This window comes from Corylus avellana, chromosome ca5 (genome assembly GCF_901000735.1).
Source record: "Corylus avellana chromosome ca5, CavTom2PMs-1.0".
Classification (NCBI taxonomy): Eukaryota; Viridiplantae; Streptophyta; class Magnoliopsida; order Fagales; family Betulaceae; genus Corylus; species Corylus avellana.
In genome coordinates, this window is record NC_081545.1 from 29,326,018 (window position 1) to 29,348,413 (window position 22,396).

General features: G+C 32.0%; 1 protein-coding gene and 2 pseudogenes across 1 annotated transcript; all 3 read right to left on the reverse strand.

Moving 5' to 3' along the window:
- Nucleotides 1–10,892: 10,892 nt before the first annotated feature.
- Nucleotides 10,893–11,920, reverse strand: LOC132182096 (PR5-like receptor kinase; annotated as a pseudogene).
- Nucleotides 11,921–13,094: 1,174 nt separating this feature from the next.
- LOC132182097 (vignain-like) lies at nucleotides 13,095–16,154 on the reverse strand (annotated as a pseudogene).
- LOC132181277 (PR5-like receptor kinase) lies at nucleotides 16,014–22,057 on the reverse strand. The gene is made up of 5 exons (XM_059594418.1): nucleotides 21,544–22,057; nucleotides 20,898–21,011; nucleotides 18,995–19,111; nucleotides 17,625–17,666; nucleotides 16,014–17,442 (listed from the first exon to the last, which is right to left on the reverse strand). Exons 1-5 carry the CDS (start codon nucleotides 21,719–21,721, stop codon nucleotides 16,346–16,348), a joined length of 1,548 nt encoding a protein of 515 aa, XP_059450401.1. The 5' UTR covers nucleotides 21,722–22,057; the 3' UTR covers nucleotides 16,014–16,345.
- Between the last annotated feature and the right edge of the window lie 339 nt (nucleotides 22,058–22,396).

The window sequence follows — 22,396 nt, forward strand, 5'->3', positions numbered from 1 at the left end:
TAGAATTGCGACATGTGTCCATATTTATTAAAAAACTTAAATTTTATTTTGTATGATTAATTTATTAAAAGATTTGTCGTGTCCATATCTTTTAATTGCTGTTTTATTTTGTATCATTAATTTATTAAAAGATTTGCAGGTTCAAAATTTTATTTATTTTCTTTTGTATCATTAATTTATTAAAAGATTTGCGAGTTCAATTTTTTTTTTTTTTTTGTTCAGTATGTATAAACCGGAAATTTATTAAAAGATTTGCGACATTAATTTATTAAAAGATTTGCAGGTTCAAAATTTTATTTATTTTATTTTGTATCATTAATTTATTAAAAGATTTGCGGGTTCAAAATTTTGTTTTTTTTGTTCAATATGTATGAACTGGAACCAGTTAAAAAAATTGAACCGATTCAACTGTTTCTTCAGGTTCAAAATTTTATTTATTTTCTTTTGTATCATTAATTTCAAAATTTTGTATTTTTTGTTCAGTATGTATGAACCGGAACCGGTTAAAAAAATTGAACTGGTTCAGTTTGACGCCGTTTCTTCCTTCTCTCTAATGACGGAAACAACGTTCTCTCTAAGGTATGCTCTCTGTTTTTCTTTTCTTCCAATAAGATTGAAAGTTTATTTGATCAGTTTTATGAAAATATATGTGACTCCGAACTATAATTTAAGGTATGAGATATTCGAGATGAATGTATCTTTGTACTTTTATGTATAAATTTTTAGCAATTGTGAATTGATGATCTTTAGTTTGTTTCTTGAGAATTTTTTTACCCAATTCAAACCTTCTCAATGCAAGTTGATTGTTAATTTAATTCTCAATCACAAAATAATTTAAACAATAAATTCTAAATTTCCACGTTCCTTTTCTAGCAGCAATATGTTTAACTTACAAGTTTGAGGCAGTTGAATTTTGTGAATTCCCTCAAACTAAACAAGGATTCATAGATCCTGAAACTTTTTGATGAGAGGAAAAACACCCTTTTTTTTATCAGTAGATTGATAATCACAGATAGAGATTATTGAGATAGAATTTAATGAGGTTGGTAGTGAAGGACCATTTGACAGCATTTCATTTATTTTTGTAATGAATATTGGTGGTGACTGCAGACCAACTTAATTTGTCGGTGTAGTTGGTTGTCTCCCCTTGCAAGTAAATTAAAGTGACCTGTATTTATTTCTTCACATGGTTTGGGTGCCGGTTAAAATAGGTCCTCTCCATTTCAAAATTCTTTCATTTTTTTTATTTAATACATTTTGAATGATATTATATTTAATGTATTACCATCATTAAAATTTTTGGACAATATTACCTTTTAAAATATACTAAATAAAGAAAGATTTGCAGGTTCAAAATTTTATTTATTTTCTTTTGTATCATTAATTTATTAAAAGATTTGCGAGTTCAATTTTTTTTTTTTGTTCAGTATGTATAAACCGGAAATTTATTAAAAGATTTGCGACATTAATTTATTAAAAGATTTGCAGGTTCAAAATTTTATTTATTTTATTTTGTATCATTAATTTATTAAAAGATTTGCGGGTTCAAAATTTTGTTTTTTTTGTTCAATATGTATGAACTGGAACCAGTTAAAAAAATTGAACCGATTCAACTGTTTCTTCAGGTTCAAAATTTTATTTATTTTCTTTTGTATCATTAATTTCAAAATTTTGTATTTTTTGTTCAGTATGTATGAACCGGAACCGGTTAAAAAAATTGAACCGGTTCAGTTTGACGCCGTTTCTTCCTTCTCTCTAACGACGGAAACAACGTTCTCTCTAAGGTATGCTCTCTGTTTTTCTTTTCTTCCAATAAGATTGAAAGTTTATTTGATCAGTTTTATGAAAATATATGTGACTCCGAACTATAATTTAAGATATGAGATATTCGAGATGAATGTATCTTTGTACTTTTATGTATAAATTTTTAGCAATTGTGAATTGATGATCTTTAGTTTGTTTCTTGAGAATTTTTTTACCCAATTCAAACCTTCTCAATGCAAGTTGATTGTTAATTTAATTCTCAATCACAAAATAATTTAAACAATAAATTCTAAATTTCCACGTTCCTTTTCTAGCAGCAATATGTTTAACTTACAAGTTTGAGGCAGTTGAATTTTGTGAATTCCCTCAAACTAAACAAGGATTCATAGATCCTGAAACTTTTTGATGAGAGGAAAAACACCCTTTTTTTTATCAGTAGATTGATAATCACAGATAGAGATTATTGAGATAGAATTTAATGGGGTTGGCAGTGAAGGACCATTTGACAGCATTTCATTTATTTTTGTAATGAATATTGGTGGTGACTGCAGACCAACTTAATTTGTCGGTGTAGTTGGTTGTCTCCCCTTGCCAGTAAATTAAAGTGACCTGTATTTATTTCTTCACATGGTTTGGGTGCCGGTTAAAATAGGGTCCTCTCCATTTCAAAATTCTTTCATTTTTTTTATTTAATACATTTTGAATGATATTATATTTAATGTATTACCATCATTAAAATTTTTGGACAATACTACCTTTTAAAATATACTAAATAAAGAAAATGAAAGAATTTTAAAATGAAAAAGATCATTTTCCGTGGCAGTTGGGGGATAAATACGGAAGGAAGATGGATTTTTAGACTTTTATAATATTTCTATAAAAGTCTAAAATTGAAATTTCTTTTCTTTCTAAAAAAAACTATTTCTAACTTAAAAAACTATATTTTCTAACACAATAACCTCTTAGAGTCAGGGAAATAGTTACTCTCAAGGAAGAGAATTTGGCGAAAAAGTTGGATCAGGATTGACCTAGACGTAGAGAGTTACAATGTATATCTCTTTAATTAATATATAAAAGTCGAGTTTTGATGTAGAGAGTGCTTAAAATTACGACACGTATTTTGAACACATGTTTTAGATAGTGCTTAGAATTGCGACATGTGGCGTTTTAAAAAATGAACAAGTTTTGGGCATTTAAAACCTAGGGGTTTTATTTATAATGCATTTAATTATTTTACTAAATAAAACAAAAGGTTCCGAAATTCTCTCTCTTTATATATCAATGTTGTGAGAAAATTAAAACCTAGGAATTTTATTTGTAATATATTTAATTGTCTTAATGAAGAAAACAAAAGGTTCTTAAATTTTCTCTTTCTCTCTATTTTTCTTTTTATCTTCTCTTACTTTCTGTTTTCGTTTGTGTCCCTTATATATATATATATATTTCAAATTTATATATTATTTTTATTCAAATTGATTATTTCTCTTTTGTAAATTTTATATTAAAATGTAGGCGTTTTATTTGTAATATATTTAACTATCATCATATATTTATATATAAAAGCTGAGTTTTGATGTAGAGAGTGCTTAGAATTGCGACACGTGTCCATATTAGAATTGCGACATGTGTCCATATTTATTAAAAATCTTAAATTTTATTTTGTATGATTAATTTATTAAAAGATTTGTCGTGTCCATATTTTTTAATTGCTGTTTTATTTTGTATCATTAATTTATTAAAAGATTTGCGACATTAATTTATTAAAAGATTTGCAGGTTCAAAATTTTATTTATTTTCTTTTGTATCATTAATTTATTAAAAGATTTGCGAGTTCAATTTTTTTTTTTTTTTTGTTTAGTATGTATAAACCGGAAATTTATTAAAAGATTTGCGACATTAATTTATTAAAAGATTTGCAGGTTCAAAATTTTATTTATTTTATTTTGTATCATTAATTTATTAAAAGATTTGCGGGTTCAAATTTTTTTTTTTTTTTGTTCAATATGTATGAACTGGAACCAGTTAAAAAAATTGAACCGATTCAACTGTTTCTTCAGGTTCAAAATTTTATTTATTTTCTTTTGTATCATTAATTTCAAAATTTTGTATTTTTTGTTCAGTATGTATGAACCGGAACCGGTTAAAAAAATTGAACTGGTTCAGTTTGACGCCGTTTCTTCCTTCTCTCTAACGACGGAAACAACGTTCTCTCTAAGGTATGCTCTCTGTTTTTCTTTTCTTCCAATAAGATTGAAAGTTTATTTGATCAGTTTTATGAAAATATATGTGACTCCGAACTATAATTTAAGGTATGAGATATTCGAGATGAATGTATCTTTGTACTTTTATGTATAAATTTTTAGCAATTGTGAATTGATGATCTTTAGTTTGTTTCTTGAGAATTTTTTTTGTACCAAACACCGTTTTAAATTAGAGATTAGGTAGAATATATTTCCGCTTTGCTTTTTTGAATGTTCAGAATTATGAGTTTTATTTGTATTAAAATATAATAGGTATTACACCAAAAATATTAAAATTTTATGCTAATTTTATATTAATACTTTGATAATCAAAATTCATGGTTTCTTGCCTTCCTTTATTTTATTTTATTTTTTCTTTATGCTTTTCATTTTAAACTACACATATGCGACGAATTTTAGGTTGTTTTAATTTATTTTTTAGATTAAGGGAAGATTGAAATGATTTATTTGACTGCATTAAATATTGAGTGAAAGATTTTGTTATTTTTGTATCCATAAAATAAATAAATAAATAAAAGATTTGTTATTTTGCTTTGTATTATTTTTTAAATGTCCAGAATTTTTTGAGTTTTATTTGTTTTGAAATATAATAGGTATTACACAAAAACCTATTGGGTTTAGGGTTACTCTCAATTTTGCTACCATTCTCAATATATTGTTATAGGATTTAGGATTTAGGATTTAAGGTTACTGTTCTAATTTATATATTATTTTTCATTCAAATTTCTTATTGTTCTTTTGTAAATTTAATTGACTTTGTTGTTCATTATGTTTTTTTGTGTTCCAATATTCCTTCTACGATTTTTTATCTCTTTCTTTGATGAAATAAATAAAACTACTCTTATGAGAAAAAATATTTTAATATGTTTTATGGGTCTTATGATTTAAGGGTCTTATGTTTTAACTCATTCTAGCTGGTTTTAAATTACACATATGAGAATTTTTTAATATGTTTTAATTTATATGGATTAAAACTAAAATTATATATGGTTCTTATGATAGTATATTTTTATCTGATTTATATATTCATGCAAACTTCTGTGTAATTGTGTCACTATGTTCAACAATATGCTGTTGAATAACCTTTTGTGTTTTTATTTTTTTTATATTGAAATAGGCATAATAGATTTGACCTATAATAAAAAATACAATGAAAACGTGTTTTAAGTTTTAAAATCAAATTATTCTTTTTATATTCGTTTACTTATCAAAAAGTTTTAAAATCAAATTATAATGAATAATCTCGCGCATAGCGCAGGTTCTAAGCTAGTTAATTAATTATTGTTCAGTGATTTGTCTTCCACGTGGGGCCCAGTAATTTTTTGCTTTTGCTTTTGCTTTTTTGTTTTTTTTTTTGTTTTTGGGTGTTTTCTTTGTAAATAAATAAATACATGATAATTATTGCGTGAGTAACGTGGGGCCAGTTATTTTTTGTATTATCTTGTTAATAAATGGTAAATTATTGTAGCGTGACTTGACTTTCACGTGGGGCCATTTTTTGAACGTGGATTGGTTTTCTTTGACTGTAGCCGACGTCTACTTCTTTTTCCGAGTTAGATAGGAAGTCTTTCCGCAACCAACTTTGGGGACTATAAATTTATAATGGATATAAGTTTAAACAGTAATTCTACATATTCAATTCTTAATTTTTTTTTTTTTCTATAATGGTTACAAATTATTTGATCAATTTTTATTAAAAAATGAAAAAATTTTAAGGGTCGACAGACATTTCATAATACTAGTGGAAAAGGCACGTGCAAGGCACGTGCTTAATTCCCTTTGGTGTGATGCTTAAGATTGAAACGTTAGTATTGTATGCTTAAAAAAAAATTATAATAGAAAGTTAATAAAAATAGATATAACTTGTTATTTAACAGTCAAACTCAAAACCATATATACAAAGTATTTATGACATAAAGTAAATATCTAAATTATTAATAAAAGAGCATATTTAAATTTTTGCACAAATAAAATGATAACACAACATTACAAAAGTGAGTAGATACAATATACAACAAAAAATAAACTGCAAATAAAAGTTAATCTAAATGGCAAGCACATTATAACCACAAATGGGACAGTATGTTTTTGTCTTTATGTACTAAGTTCCTGCTTGATCTCCTCTTTGATTTCATTTTTGCTACCCATCCCTTAGTACATGCACAAACTCCTATTAAGGTGCCTCACTGTAATAGAACTTAAATGATACTACAATGAAGACCATACAATCTAACCGAAAAAAGAATTTTACAAAGATATATAATCAATCACTAAGCAAGTACTCATCATACATGTAATATGCTTACCAATACATGTCAAAACAAATCAGATAAAGTAACTATATAAACTAATCTCCCCATTTTGAATCAAACACATTGACAATGAGATCAAACTTTGCTGAACATCGGCTATGAGTAGACAATTGTAAAAGTATTGAGATGGAAATGATTATTGCGCAGTCAAATTTATCAAATTATATCTCATCAAACTGTTTAAAAGCATGTCTTCATATTTTTTTAATATTTTTACTGCCATGTGACTCTGCATGTCAACCAGAAAGATAAACAGACAAACACATAATAAATTATACCCATGCTTCAAGGAAATAGAAAATAAATGGTTACATACTGAGGGTGGGACATATTTTCTTTCTCTTATTTCCTTTGCTTTCTTTTCTTTTATTTCCCCACAGGAAAACAAACCTCAAAAAGCATTAGACTTTAAAATTAGGCTAAAAATTCAAAATTCTCATCAACGCCATCAAAATTCAAATCTAACCTTAGGAGCAAAATCCTCAACGTGTTCCTTCTCCTTCTGCAATACGCCAAGATAAACAAAAAGTCAAGTAACAGTTCTGAATGAAAATTTATTTTAGCATCAAAGAGTACATGCACATTGACATTATTGTAACATAAAAGTAAATACAAATGACTTGCTTGGATTAGTAGGAAAAACTCAATAATTAACTTCATCAAAATTAACACTTAGTTTAGTTGAGTTAATTTATTAAAATTCGCACCTGAATTTTGAGTATTCTCTAACACTCAGTCTCGCACATTAGTCACATTTGTTTCTGTGTGTGTGATGTGCTTCCTTTTCAAAACCCGCATACATTGTTCGTAATTCAATTCTATATGCATGTTCAGCATATAGTGAAGACATGATACTGACATGATACTCTGAACCCAAAAGAGTTGCTGGAACACCTAATATACACAGCTACAACCGAGATCAGCCACCACCTTGTTGCTCAATCCCCAAATGAACTCTCGAGTCTCGGCCAGATATAATTTCATCATGTTACCCACCAAAACAAAAGAAAGAAAAAAAAAAAACAATACAAAAAAATAAAATATCAATGCCGAATCATATTGTTAAATTCTACAACAATCATTGGAAAGAGTAGCTTTTGTCATTAGTTGAAAATTACCAGCCACGCCAATGGGTTCAAATTACCTTTTTTCAGGCTACTATAAAAAACTAACACTTAGAGCAATTACCTTTTTTCAGTTTCAACTTCTAAATCTGAAAGTTACATATAAATTTTGCTAATAGATTGTTAGATAGCTTTAGTTGACAAGCAGATAACCATTCTTGATAAAGACCCATATCAGCAAACGAACAAAATGAATAGATAGGAAACAGAGTTTGAAGCAAAAAAAGAAAGAGGAATAGCAAGCTGAATGCATTTTTTATTATAGCTATATAAATAAATCGATTAATTTTTTTTAAAAAAGGGAGAGAGAAATAGTGTATGGGCATTGCTCTAGCCTCCTTCAGTTTCAAGGCATGTGTTTGATTCACATAATGGGATGTCGATATAATTTATAATGAACTAATTATTACTGCAAGTTTCATTGCACAATTTTTTTTTTTTGAAAATAACAACATTAGAAAGTGGAATTTGTAGGCATAAAATAAAACTCAAGAATTGGGGAATTACTTCCTCAATTTCTCTATAAACTTCTTCCCACAAACGAAGTCATGCTGAAAAAAGAGAAACTTATATAAAAGATCTATAAGACAAATAAAACATAGTAAGTTTACAATTAAAAATGTTTTTTTTTCATGTGTCAAGTAACTAATACTTGGCAAATAGTCATATGCGACTAAATTTAGATTAAAAAAAAAATCTTATATGACTTTCTACTTTGGGTAATATGGTTTGGTCTCTATCTATCAAATTATTTAAATATTAATTCTCAATCATCTCATCTCAATGCTGCAAATAGAATCAAACATGCGTCCATTAAAACTAAACAAGGAAGAACCTAAATGATGAAAATTAACATGGAGAAATAGGAAATATTGAAGTTTATATAAAAATATCCAATCATAAAGAAGCTTCATTTATTAGTAGGCATAAGATTATCTTTTCATTTTGATCGTCCACAATGCAGAGAAGTAAACCCAAATTAGTAGTAGAGTCTCTACTGTGGTCTTTGGAAAGAAAATGCTCTTAAAAAATTTTGAAGTGGAGACTTGAGGCAATTCTATGCATTTCTTTTGCACCATAAAATGAAAATGCACTATATCAAGTTGAAAAATACTATTTCCTCAACAAAGAGGAAGCTAAAGAAGCTACTTTTTATATAGCTTTAAGATTAAAAAATATATGATGCGTATTACCAGTCGAATCCTATGCCAAACAAAAAGTGCCCAACAACCATAATAGGCAAGTCAGGTGCTAATGCAGTTATGAAAGCTCTAGTACAATAGAATAAAGCAATGCTATCAACTCTCTTTTTGGTTCAAATTCACCATTTAGCTTCTTCAAGACATTGAGAATATCATCTACGTCAAATGTATCGACCAAACTTAATAGAGAAACTTACCTAAGAAGTCAACAGCTTTAAGGGCCAAGATAAAGCAAATCAATACACCATATAACGAACCACTGGTATACAAAAGGCACCATCTACAAAATTAGAAACAAAAGCAAGGGTGTGTTCAATTTTCACTATAAATTCAAACAAAAAGTAAGCATTTGATATAAACAAAAAAAGATAATGAATCAAAAACAACTTGTCAACATAGAATCGTTCTCAAATTAAAATCATTCCCAACATCCAATCATTAACCTATGAAGATCATTAAACACAGTTTCAAGAACACATAATAAAAATATTAAGTTTCACACATAGCCCTAGCTAAAAAGATTAGTCACTCATAATCATGAAAATAAATTCCATGATCAAAATGCTAAACATTGAGTCCAACAAAAGGAAAATAAAAACTAAGGAAAGAAAATAGTGCTATTGGTCGGATGGGCAAAACTTTGGCTCTCCTAAAAATTCAGCTCCGCTCTTGACGTGGAGCACCAGCTCTTTAAAGCTGGTATTCTTTTCCTCTAGTTAGTCCCCCCACATGAGACAAATAACTCTCCTTCTTTGTTGCTTTTACTGTCCACGTTTCAGCAAAGGCCAAATTCTTTTGTTTGTGTCTCTTTCACATCTCACGCATCTGCTGCTATTTTGAAAGACAAAATTTTGTTTCCATTTTTAAGCTTCACGTACTGAGCTCTTTGTCTTTGGTCTCCACGCCTCTGTTCTGATTTTATGAGAATGCAGAGGTGGCAGCTGTTTTTTGGTAGAAAATTTGAAGAGAGGAGAGTTGTGGTTGAGGCCCTGGAAGCCCTTGCTTCCATGGTGAAGATGGAGATGAGAGTCAGAGAGAGCCCCTCACAAAAGGGTGCTGCAACCTTTTTCCTGACACCGGATTTTTTGGTTGAAAATTCGGGAATTGTTGAAAAGGATTGATTGGATACGAAGGGATCCCGAAAATTCGGGCGAAAATCCAGCTGATTGGAGATGGTGAGCCATACCGATGCATGCTCTGCCTCTCGCCCTGTCACACTCCCTCTTATCCGATCTTTGTTTCTCTCACTCCATTAATCTCTCTGGTTCTCACACTCTGTTTCAGTGAAAACTTTCCTTCGTAAATGACCAAAAAATCTCTCTTAAAAAGCTTGACTCTTTATATACTCAGAGGGTAAAATGATAATTTAAATATAAAAGATAAAAATATTCAAATAACTTTTTAAATTTATTAGATTCAAGAAGGCAAATTAGTAGTGTTGCAAACTTAAGAAATGTCAAAAGACAAAAATAACTTTATCTAACTAAATTATTGTAGAACAAAAAGTAAGAATAAAATAGTAAATTTTAAATACAAAAGAAAATTTACTGTTTAGAAGTCATTCCTACTTTTTATATATCTTTAAGTAAAGATTAGCTTAATTGTATAAAAATATGATGATAATTAAATATTTAGAATATGAGTATTGTTATACATTACCCACTTATCTTTCTCACATCTTCCATACGGTCTTCATAATTTAGTACATGAAAATTAGTTTATTGGTTGCAGGACCATGTTACATAGGTTTTAGGGAATAGGGGTGGCTAATAGATATAATTACTCTATAAATTTATTTAAATTGGGTGGTATCTTTCAATTTAGTCTCTAAAATTAAAAATATCACATGTTTCTTGAGCATATGAAAAGTACATCATATGTTAATGACACATGACACGTTCAAGGATTGATTTGTAAAACTTTTCCTACAGCTCAGCTTGTAGAAAATTTTTGTACTACTGTAAAATGACATGTTGAAAACGCTTTTGAAGCATGAAAAACTAAGAGAGGACATGCATGAAAAAACAAAGAGCGATAGAGAGATTGTGAGGGAGGTAAGAAGAAGAATTACACAACCCTTTCAAATTATCATCTCATTATCAGTCCCCCCTTCCATTCGAATAGACCGGTGAACACAACTAGTTGCTAGATCATTCAAAACATTTGAAACCTATGATACAATTGCACCTATTTTAAATGTTGGACTTTTATGACTATGAAGCCATGGAACTAAGAATCTTGAGGTGACCTGGTTGGGGAATCCAAGAAAGGCTTTGGTGAGAACTGTAAGGATTGAAGGGTTCCTTCTAACATCTCTATCACCTTATCAATTGATGGTCTATCTGAAAGATTTATCTAAATGCACAAGAGACTAACTATTATCATCTTTTTTGTTGTATCTTCTTCTTCCTCTTCTATTATTTCCCCAAAAGTAGTTGAAATTTTGCCCTGTTCAAGCTTCTTATAAATCTAGTGTGGAAAATATGCCTCACTGACATGAGAGAGTCCACCATATATCAAAATTTTTCCTTCCTCCAACCATTTTAAGAACCAACATTTCATAGTTGTAAACATCTAACTTGTGAGAGACTCCACCAAAGCTCACACTAAATACTTCTGGTACAATATAACTTACAGTTCCTCTCATGTCCACCATTGATACAACACAATCATTTGTTTTGCATAATTTAGAGAGGCCAAAATCAGATATTTTTGGGCACAAATCTTCATCCAAAAGTATATTGTGCGGTTTTATGTTGAAATGTAGGATACTTGTGTTATAACCACCATGCAAGTATTCTAGTCTTCGAGCAATGCCAATCGCAATTTGGAACATAATCTTGCTGTCCAAGTGACAATTTGTAAATGGAGATCCTTTTATCATATATGAACTTATCAAGAGATCCATTTGGCATGAATTCATAGATTAAAGTTCTTTTAGTCCTCTCATAGCAAAAACCTAGAAGAGTGACTATATTAACATGCGATATTCTACTAATGCTAGCCACTTCGTTGATAAATTCTTCTCCATTACCTTTGGACTTGTTGAGGATTTTTACTGCCACCATACACCCATCAGGTAGCTTCCCTTTGTATACAACACCATATCCTCCTTCTCTTGTTTTATCTTTGAATGAGTTGGTAAATTTCTTCACATCTGAATAAGTATATCACTTTGGGGCTATACATTCGTACTTCTTTATGATTTCCTCCTCATTGATTGGATAATTCTTTTCATCACTTTTCCAGCAGACCATTGCATTAATTATTGAAAAGTGCCCTCTCTTAACGCTGCAGATAATCACAAAAGAGATTGCTACAATCCCAGCCACATGCAGCTGCAGAAATTCCTGCATGAAAAGAATGGTCTAGTAGTCTCGTATTTCATTAGAGCATAGAAAAAAGAAAATAAATAAAATAATGTATTGCAGAAATGAAACATAAGGAAAGATAAGGCCTTTTCAATATATACCAATTGCAATATTTATGAGCTCCAAATTGCGTGGTTCTGCAACAAGAACACATAAGTTAGAATTCTTTAGATTATGATGCTTCTTACGTACACACAAAATGTTTTTGAAGTTTGATGATTTAGAAATGATTCTTCCTTAGTGTTGAAATAATGAATATGCGGAAATAAGCGGAAGCAATATAGAGAAAATAAACACAAAGAACTTACGAGTAGTTCGGTGTTAAACACCTACATCCACTACTAGGAATACCCCCTAAATGCTATATTGTGCTCATTAATTGGATTTGTCTACAATACAAATGTCCTTATTTATAGATTAATCACTAAATATAAGTATAATAGTCAAATCCCCTTAATTTGATTACAATCTCAATATATGATTACAATCAACCCATAAATAGAGAATATTTCAATATCAACCTAATTATGAAATATACAGAAAATATTATATATTTTCATATATTCTAGCATCCCCTCAAACTCAAGGTGGAATATTCTGGAACCTTGAGTTTGAAATCCGAGACAATAATGACGGCAGTGGTGGAGTCAGGGAACAAGCCTTAGATGGTGGAGGCTGTTGGAGAAGATAGAGGCTGGCAGGTGGCCAGCAACAGCGCCAGGTGGCTGGTAAATGCAGATTCAACGGCGGCAGGTGGCTAGTGAATGCAAATTCAACGGCTGCAGGTGGTTGGTGAACACAATGTAGCCTTTAGGGGTATTTGGAGTGGTGGACGTAGGTGTCTAACACCGAACCACCTGTACGTCTTTGTGTTCCTTTTCTATATTGCTTTCGCTCATAATCCCCCATATTCATTTTGTTAACATGCATGATATCAAAGCTATTTAATATGGTATCAGAGCTTATATATTTTAACAATTAGATGTTGAAACTATATATATATATATATATATATATATATAAAGAGAGAGAGAGAGAGAGAGAGAGAGAGAGAAAGAGACTATAAGGAAGTCTCACCCCCGCCATTATTTGTGGGATATGAAGCATCCATTGCAATACCACACAGGCCCTCCTTCTCAGAGATGCCACGCTGCATCCTAATATAACCCTTCTCTCCCCAAACTAGTGCCCACGAGTTCTTCACTATCCAGTACTTGATTCAATTACCAGTTGTTTCATATAGCCAACAACTGCAACTACATGATCCAGCTCTGTTCCACATTTTCCAGTAAACACCCCCTTTGATCATGTAAGCCAATCAAGACATAAAACTCAGTTAATTCCCAATAACATCATGTTGCTTTTAGTTTCCTCAAGTATTCGAATTTCCTTTTTTTAAAAACTTTTTTTTCCTTTTAATAACTTAGCAACTCATATTTGCTGCCAGAAACAATAATTGATTAGATCTACAAATATTGTCCCACGTCAGATAAGTCAAATAGTTAACCTCCGAGTATAATTGGAAATCAGAACCCCCAGAATCTATAAACAAGGTTGATTTGCAGCTGCTTTAAGCAATGCGTTCTCATCATTAGCAGGCACTTGCTCATACCCATCAATTGACACTACTGTAGAATTTTCCTACACAACCACATGACATAACAACTTCTTCATCATAATATAAGGGAAATATTAAAGTCGAGAAAAATTTCACATACTATTTGATGTTTCATCACTTTTGTAATCATACCATTAATTTTTTTAAAATTGCAATATCGAGTCGTTATCTTTCAAAAGTTTGTAATGTCACCCCTATTGATACTGATCACGGCTTGTACAAGTGGGTTTAAAAAAAAAAAAAAAAACTAAAGTGGGTTTATTTTGAGATTTTTGATATCCTCGGTTAAGATTTAAATCAGAACAAAATGTAATATTGCAGACTTTTGAAAAATGACCACACAATGTTACAACTTTTTAAGGATTAAAAGTATGATTGCAAAAGTAATAAAAGGTTAAAAAGTAAGTGAAGTTTCCTTTAAGCTCAATCAATTCAAGAAGAGCGCAACATAAAATATATACCATGGAATTAGCATCACAAGTTCCATTTGCGGCTTTGTAAGGGTAATTAGTTTCTGTGTTTATGCCCCCCTTTCGCTTGATGAAGATTCTGGATATCCTCGATTACAGCCTTGATTTTGTTCAGTATAACAATCTACCAACTCTTGCTCAGAAAAAGAAACTAGCTTGTTGGTCTTGATTTGATTAACACCCTCTACTGCTGCAATGGCTGCAAAGGCCCAACAATTACCTGCATAACATTAACAAAAACAATCAAATATTACAACCAATCGAATCAAATATTATGTGTTAATAACATGCACAGCCGGCCGAGGACAAACTTTATTTACCACATTGGCCTTGGTTCTTAACACTAGTCACAGCACCTTTCTTCCTCCAATCAACAAAGCGGGGAACTCTGTCAACCTTCTCGTACATGAAGCTCCCACCTCCACGTGGCGTTCCTTGGTGCACCCAGTGGTGCTTAACCTGGGACCCTGCGTAAGTGGTACTAATTAAACTCATGGTTAGACATGTCGGCAAACATGTTCAACTTCAGCTTATAAGGCTTATCCATCTTGTTGGTGTTATGAACATGCATAACATTTTCCTTGAATACATTGAAGCGCTCGTGCTTCTCATCATTAGCAAGGCTCTTGGAGTTGGAGATCGATGTTAGAGTATATTTGAATGACCCTAAAGTGTGGGATTTGATGAAGATTAGATTAGCTTAATTTAGGGATTTGATTATGATTTGATCATTCTAAATTAGGAGATTTGATTAAGATCACATTTATGTGTAAGCTCTATAAATAGAGCATTCTGTATTGTAAACAATCTTTCAATAAGAGCCTAATATAGCCCTTAGGGCTTTATCTGTGGATGTAGGTCGTTGACCGAACCACGTTAAAATCTTTGTCTCTCATTTATTTTATTTCCGCAATTTATTTTTATTTTTATTTTATTATGAATTCTATCAACCGAGTGGTGGCTCCTCCACCTCTCATACAAATCCCACAAACTTTCCTCGGACCCCAAATCCTTCTCGTGAAAATCAAAAGGCTCAGTCACTCACCCCAAGAACCAAAGTAAGCAAGAGAGCAGCGGCCCAAAAGAACTTCATTTTCAATTGCTAGAATTCAACACAAGATGAGTGGGTTTGGTTTACTTAATAGTGAGGTGATTCATTATATATATATGCCTTTCAAAGTGCAACAATAAGTAAGATGCGGAAGCTTTTTGTTTTTTTTCCCTTCAATATGGGGGGAGGGGAACGTGTAAAGTTATTCGTATGGGAAAAGAAATTCTTGTAATTAATTCGAGGTTAATTAAATGGTAAGCTTGTGTGTGCTTGGGGATGGTTCTTCTTGCAAAACAAGTTACAACCAAAAATGGTGTGAGAGAGAGAGAGAGAGATGGAGGACGAGGAAGGTTATGTCTATATTGGCTTTGAGCCACGACTTCTTGCAAGAGGGAAATAAAGTTGTTATAAGTACTGCTTTATCTTTAATTGAAATTTAATTGCTTTAAAATGGATTGGATAGAATTATTAGACGTAAATAGTTAAAAAGAAAAGGAGCACTGAAAAATGTAACTGTGCAGCTGCATGCGGGAGCAAGTAATCCTATTTATAGACCACCTATTTTGCAGTGTGAAGTATGGATTTGTTGGGAAATTGATTGGAAAGAACTATGAACGTGTTAGGAAATTGATTGGAAAGAGCTACGAACTTGTTAAAATATATATAATATTTTCTACACTGAGACAAATTGCAAGGATTTTACCTATCTAGATAGTATGAAAGGATTGAGATAAGGCATTAATGATATACAACTAAATTATATCCAAACGCAGCGACATAAAAATTAAAAAAATTAAAAAAAAAAAAAAAAAAAATTGGTCTCACATTTTTTGTATATATAGATGAACGATTGCAAGAAAAAACATGTTGCAATCAATCTCTAAATATCAATAAGTTAGACTGCAATACAATAATCCAACGCCCATGTAAGCCTAGAGAAATGTCTATGATCACCACATCGAGTAGGATATGGTGTGACATTTTTCATGAAATCTTCTCCATATTCCGTACGTGCGATTTGTCTCAATGTAAAATTGATATATACAACATTATGTAACTATGTACGCAAGCAAAACACAGCAATGAGATCATCTATTCTTCTTTCAATTTTAGATACAGTTGCACCTATTTTATATGTTGGATTTTTATGATTATGAAGTCATAGAAGAATCTTAAGGTGACCTCGTAGGTGAATCCAAGAAAGGCTTTGGTGGAAATGGTAAGGATTGAAGGGTTCCTTCTAACATCTCTATCACCTTACCAATTGATGGCCTATCTGAAGGTTTGGTCTGAATGCACCACAAACTAACTATTGTCATCTTTTTTGTTATCTCGTCTACCTCATCTTCTATTGTTTCCCCAAAAGTAGTAGAATCTTTGTCCTGCTCAAGCTTCGTATAAATCCAATGTGGAAAATATATCTCACTGGTGTGAGAGAGTTCACCATCAAAATTTTTTCTTCCTCCAACCATTTCAAGAACCAACATTCCGTAGCTGTAAACGTCAGACTTGTGAGAGACTCCACCAAAGTTCCGACTAAATACTTCTGGTGCAATAAATCCTGCAGTCCCTCTCATGCCCGTCAATAACACAATGCTCTCCTTTGTTTTGCATCGTTTAGCAAGGCCAAAATCAGATATTTTTGGGCGCAAATCTTCATCCAAAAGTATATTGTGGGGTTTTATGTCAAAATGTAGGATCCTTGTGTTACAACCACGGTGCAAGTATTCTAGTCCTCGAGCAATGCCAACCGCAATTTGGAACATAGTCTTGCTATCCAAGTGACAATTTGTAATTTGAGATCCTTTATCATATATGAACTTATCAAGAGATCCATTAGGCATGAATTCATAGATCAGGGCTCTTTTACTTCTCTCGTAGCAAAAACCTAGAAGAGTGACTATATTAACATGCGATGTTCTGCTAATGCTAGCCACTTCGTTGATAAATTCTTCTCCATTACCTTTGGACTTGTTGAGGATTTTCACTGCCACCATACGCCCATCAGGTAGCTTCCCTTTGTATACAACACCGTATCCTCCTTGTCCTACTTTATCTTTGAATGAGTTGGTCAATTTCTTCACATCTGAATATGTATATCGCTTTGGGGCTATTGATCCGCAGTTCCTCATGATTTCCTCATCAATGACTTGATAATTTTTTGCACCACTTTTATTGACCATTGCGTTACTTGAGAAGTGCCTTCTCTTAACGCAATAGATAATCAAACAAAAGGTTACTACAATCGCAGCCACTGCTGCAGAAATGGCTGCATGCAAAGAATGGTCTAAGTCACTTATTTCATTAGCACAGAAAGAAGAAAAGAACTAAAATAATGTATTGCATAAATGGTACATTCTTCTGAAACACACAGAAAGATAATGCCATTTCATTATATGTTAGAGGAAGAAAGAAACTAGAATAGCTTTTATACGATATTGATCGTCATACCAATTGCAATTTTCTGCCACAGGAGCTTCGAAGAATATGGATCTGCAAGAAGAACACAAAGTTAGAGTTCTTTTTCTTTTTTTTTTTTTTTTCTGTACTTACATGATGACAATTTTATGACTAAAAAAGAGCGTGGAAGGAGAAGGTTAGTATATATATATAGAGTAAAATATATAGAAGAAGAAAGAAATTATGTAGAATGCTCTAGCTAGAAGGCTGTGCCTGTGCATGTGACGAAGACCTAGTAAATTGTGTGAGAGAGAATAGCCTATTCCATGAGTGTGAGAATAGAGAATCAACTCGATAAACCAGATCACAGCTTGTAGAAAGGTGGCAGTCGTCACGCAGCACACGCTAGTTTCATCAAGAAGTGGACATGGCTTATGTAGTTGTGTGTGATTTAAAAGAACAAAAAACTTGTGAGTTGTGAGACAAGGCATGAATTTGTGTTACTTGCATGTACGTGTTTGAAACCAAATAACTAAGCAAGAATACAGCCAAAACCAAAACCAGGCGTGATCTTAATCTGGTGAGGTCGGCATGAAACGGCGTACACGACGGAGATGGTGGTAGCTGGTAGCGGTTGTGGGGATCAAGGTGATTGGAGAGAGTGATGGCTGATGGTGAATGGGGACAATGGCGGCAGCAGCAGTGGCTTGCGACAACGGGTGGCAATGTGTCAAAAAATAAACTGGGTTGGCTCAATTGGGCCAGTTATTGGATCATGTAGCCTGAATCCGACTCGAGCTGAGCCCACTTGAGTGGTTATTGTATCCGATGCCATGATCCAATTCAAACTAGGCTCACTTTGGTTGTTATTAGATCTATAAACCTTATTTGGTATGCGTGTGCAGCGTTGAGCCCACTCTAGTCGGATTACAGATTTGATCGAATCCCACATGCATGCAGCACCTTGGACTAACCCACTTGGGTTGGTTATTGGATCTGATGACCCAAACCCAACCCACATGTATAGCGCATGCAAAGTACAGTAACGGCGCGTGGCTGGCGCGTGAAGCACATGGACTGACGGCCAGTAACTTGAGTGGTGCATGAGGGCGCATAGAAGACTTTGGCAGTGCGTGACGGCTCATGTGACTCGTGGGATGACAGTTTGTGCTGATTCTTGCAGCAATGTGTAGATTGGTTTCCCATTTACTTGATTAAACCCTAACTCTATAACTTCTTGACAGATTCATGTTAAATTAATAAATTCGTAAGTCATATTAAAAATTGCCTGTTCTAATAAGTGGGATAATAAATATAGTAATGAAATCTCTAAAATTTGATTACAATCAAACCTAAATAAAGAATATTGAAAAATATCAAGCTAAAAAAAAAAAAAAAAGCAAAAAAAGCAAGACCCGAACCTGGGAATCGAGAGGGAAGACCGAAACCTCGGATTCTTGAATCTCTTGATGGCCCAAATCCAATGGGTTGTGGTGCTGGCGCACTGAACTGAGCTGGAGACGGAGATTTGGGAAAATCTGTGACACAAAGATTAAAAAAAAAAAAAAAAATCATCAATAAGAAAAAGATATAGCTAGAAATTTAATAAGCTAGTTTTGAAAATAACAGTTAGGAAAGCTGATTGAAAAACCCCGGGAAAGCTGGGAGAACGAGAAATTTGATAGAGAAACAAGAATTAAGAAAATAAATAAATTCCCTCTCCTCTGTCCAATAATGATTGTTTTTAGAACGAAAAACATATAATACGTTGGCAGCCACTATATTTTATATGTTATTTCAAAAGGGACATATATTTTTATAAACAACTATATATGTACCTACATCTTAATTCTTATGTAAATTACAAGGAAACTTATAATTAACCATAAGAAAAGCAGTTATAATTTATGTTTTAATTAACTACATTTCATATAAACTATAAACTACTACACTTTAGTTAAAAGGTGAAACTACCCTTCTACCCTTAATCCCTCATTCAGTCGCGTTTTCACTTGAATAAGCCCGTAATCTACTACTACTAGCTAGGCCATCCAAACAAAAGACTTTTTAAGGCTGTGTTTGTTAAAATTTCTGTTTTCTGTCTTTTGTTATTTCTTCTCAAAATAAAAAATATTAGCAAATAATTCAAACACAAAACACTCATAAAAATACAAAAACAATTTTCATTTTTATGTGAACAACTTTTTCTAACCAATAAAAAAAAAAACACTCCTCAAAACACATTAATAAACAAAGCCTTGACCGTCAACACTTACCTCACCACCATCACCCAATAATCACAAATTGTTAGAAATTAACATGTTTCGGTAATGGTTGTATATCTTCATATTTGAATCTGTAATTTATCTCTTCTTTTGTAAACAAACTCCATTATATATACGCACAACGCCCCTACCACACATTTGGTAAGGCAGAATAACCAAATCATAGTGTTATATTTATCATACATGGTATCAAAGTCAAGTTCTGATCTTGAGACGTGTGGGTTTTATGGGTTGACTGCGCTTCCAAATTAAACAAAATTGATTTAAAAAACAATTAATCACAACACCACAAACCCTAGTGAAGCCCTTAGGAGAGATTAGAGAAGGTGATGATCAATGTCTTGAGGCCTAAACATAGCGCAGTTTGTCATTTCGAGTTATGTTTTCACTTTCTGCATATAACGTGCATATGTTATTTTAATCGGTGCAAAACCAAAGGAGCTAATGATAATTTATTGTCAAGCTAAGTCACGTATATTACTGAATTTGTTTAATTTGTGGTGATTTAATATGATTTCAAAGTACAATTCCTAAGTTTGAACATTATCTCTGTAATTCACTTATCATTTCAATTGAATATTCTAGGTGTTGAAGCTTACTTTATTGAGAAAGAGTTTCAATTGATTATTTTGTTTATTAAAATTTATTTATTAATTAAGAAGGAGTTTAAACTCACAAGTGTTTTTACAAACTTAAACTATTTGTACACAAATCAATTTTACGAGCTTTCTTAACTTTTTATTTATTTACTCTTTTTTTTGACATTATCTGCACAAGGGGAGGGAAATGAAAAGGAAAATTTGAATTAGTGATCTCAACTTCATAATGTGGTTTCTAACTGATTGAGCTACTCCTTAAGGACGAGCTTACTTAACTTCTTACGAGGACATGCTCACAAACATGCACCTACTATATCTTAGAATAGTCGAGCTCATTATTCAACAACCTAACAATTAATTCAAGCACTAAAAAAATAACAAATGAAATATTGGAAATTATGAAGCTAGAACAAAAAATAAAAAATAAAGCAAGCTCAAACCTGGGACTCCTGGTGGAGCAATGGGTTGTGATGCTGGTGGAGACGAGGTTGGCTGAGAAAGTGATGGAACAATGTGCTGTGATGCTGGTTTAGACGAGGATGGCTGAGAAAGTACTACCGAGACACAAAGAACAAAAGAAAAACAAAAAAAAATCAATCAGAAAAAGATAAAGAAATTGTATAACCTAGTTTTGAAAATAACAATAAGGAAATCTGATTGAAAGACTGCGCGCGGGAAAGCTGGGAGAACAAGGAATTTGATAAAGAAATTAACAAGAATTAAAAAAAAAAAAAAAAAAAAAAATCAATTCCCTCTGTCCAATAATGAATGTTTTCAGAAGGAAAAACAATCATTAACAATCATTAAGTATTGATAAACTTTCCTTAAACCAGACAATAACAGTACTTCGCAGGCAAATAAAGTATATTTAAAGAGATAACATATGCTTGTATTTATACATATAAATATATAACTAAAAAATTAAATAAATTATCAAATTAATGCACACTTTTAGAAATAGACATTACCAAACTGGCCGGATAGTACAAAGACATAATAATATGTGAAGGGAAGCCAAAGCCTAAACTATATGTGTGTGTATATATATATATATATAAGCTGAAGAAATTGGAACTAACAATCAACCTGCAGGTTCGCGGGACTTGTCATAAGCATTTCTTGCAGAACTGCCAGAACATGAATTCCTGGAAAACAAATCTCCCTTGCTGACCGTGCACCTTTCATATACCTCGATGCCACCACAAAAACAAGCTTGTATGGACATGAACATGAACATGAACATGTAAGGGGACGATGAACCCATGTTTTAAAATTGGAATGAGAACAAGAAACCAACGGAAAATGGAACTACATATATAACTATGCTATGCATATCACAAAATCATAGAGGGCGGAAACGCGGTTTGAAGGAATTATAAGAACTTCTGTCCGAATTGGTCATCTGGAAACAAGAACGCACTAACGTAAGACCTTTATTGACTGTATAGTAGAAAAAGTAGTCTAAGCGAAAGCTCTTTGTCCCTTTTCCTACGAAAAAGGACTCCTAACTTAGACCAAGTCCACCAGTGATTTCGTTCATGGATCTAAGATGCCATTGCCAGGTAACTTCGTGAAAAATCTTTTCTGTGGGTCAAAATTTTAAATTATTAACTATTCAAAAATTTAATTACTATAAACTCTTATCTTATCTCCCCAAAAATAGATAAACAAGAGAGGCAAAGAGCCATTTTGTGTTATCTACTAAAAGGAACAAATGAATGAATATATATGGTAATTATTAATTAATTATTGTTGAGTGATTTGTCTTCCACGTGGGGCCCAGTAATTTTTTGCTTTTGCTTTTTTGTGTTATCTTTGTAAATAAATGAATATATGATAATTATTGCGTGACTAACGTGGGGCCAGTTATCTTTTGTATTGTCTTGTTAATAATTGAATGTATGGTAAATTATTGTAGCGTGACTTGACTTTGCTTTTG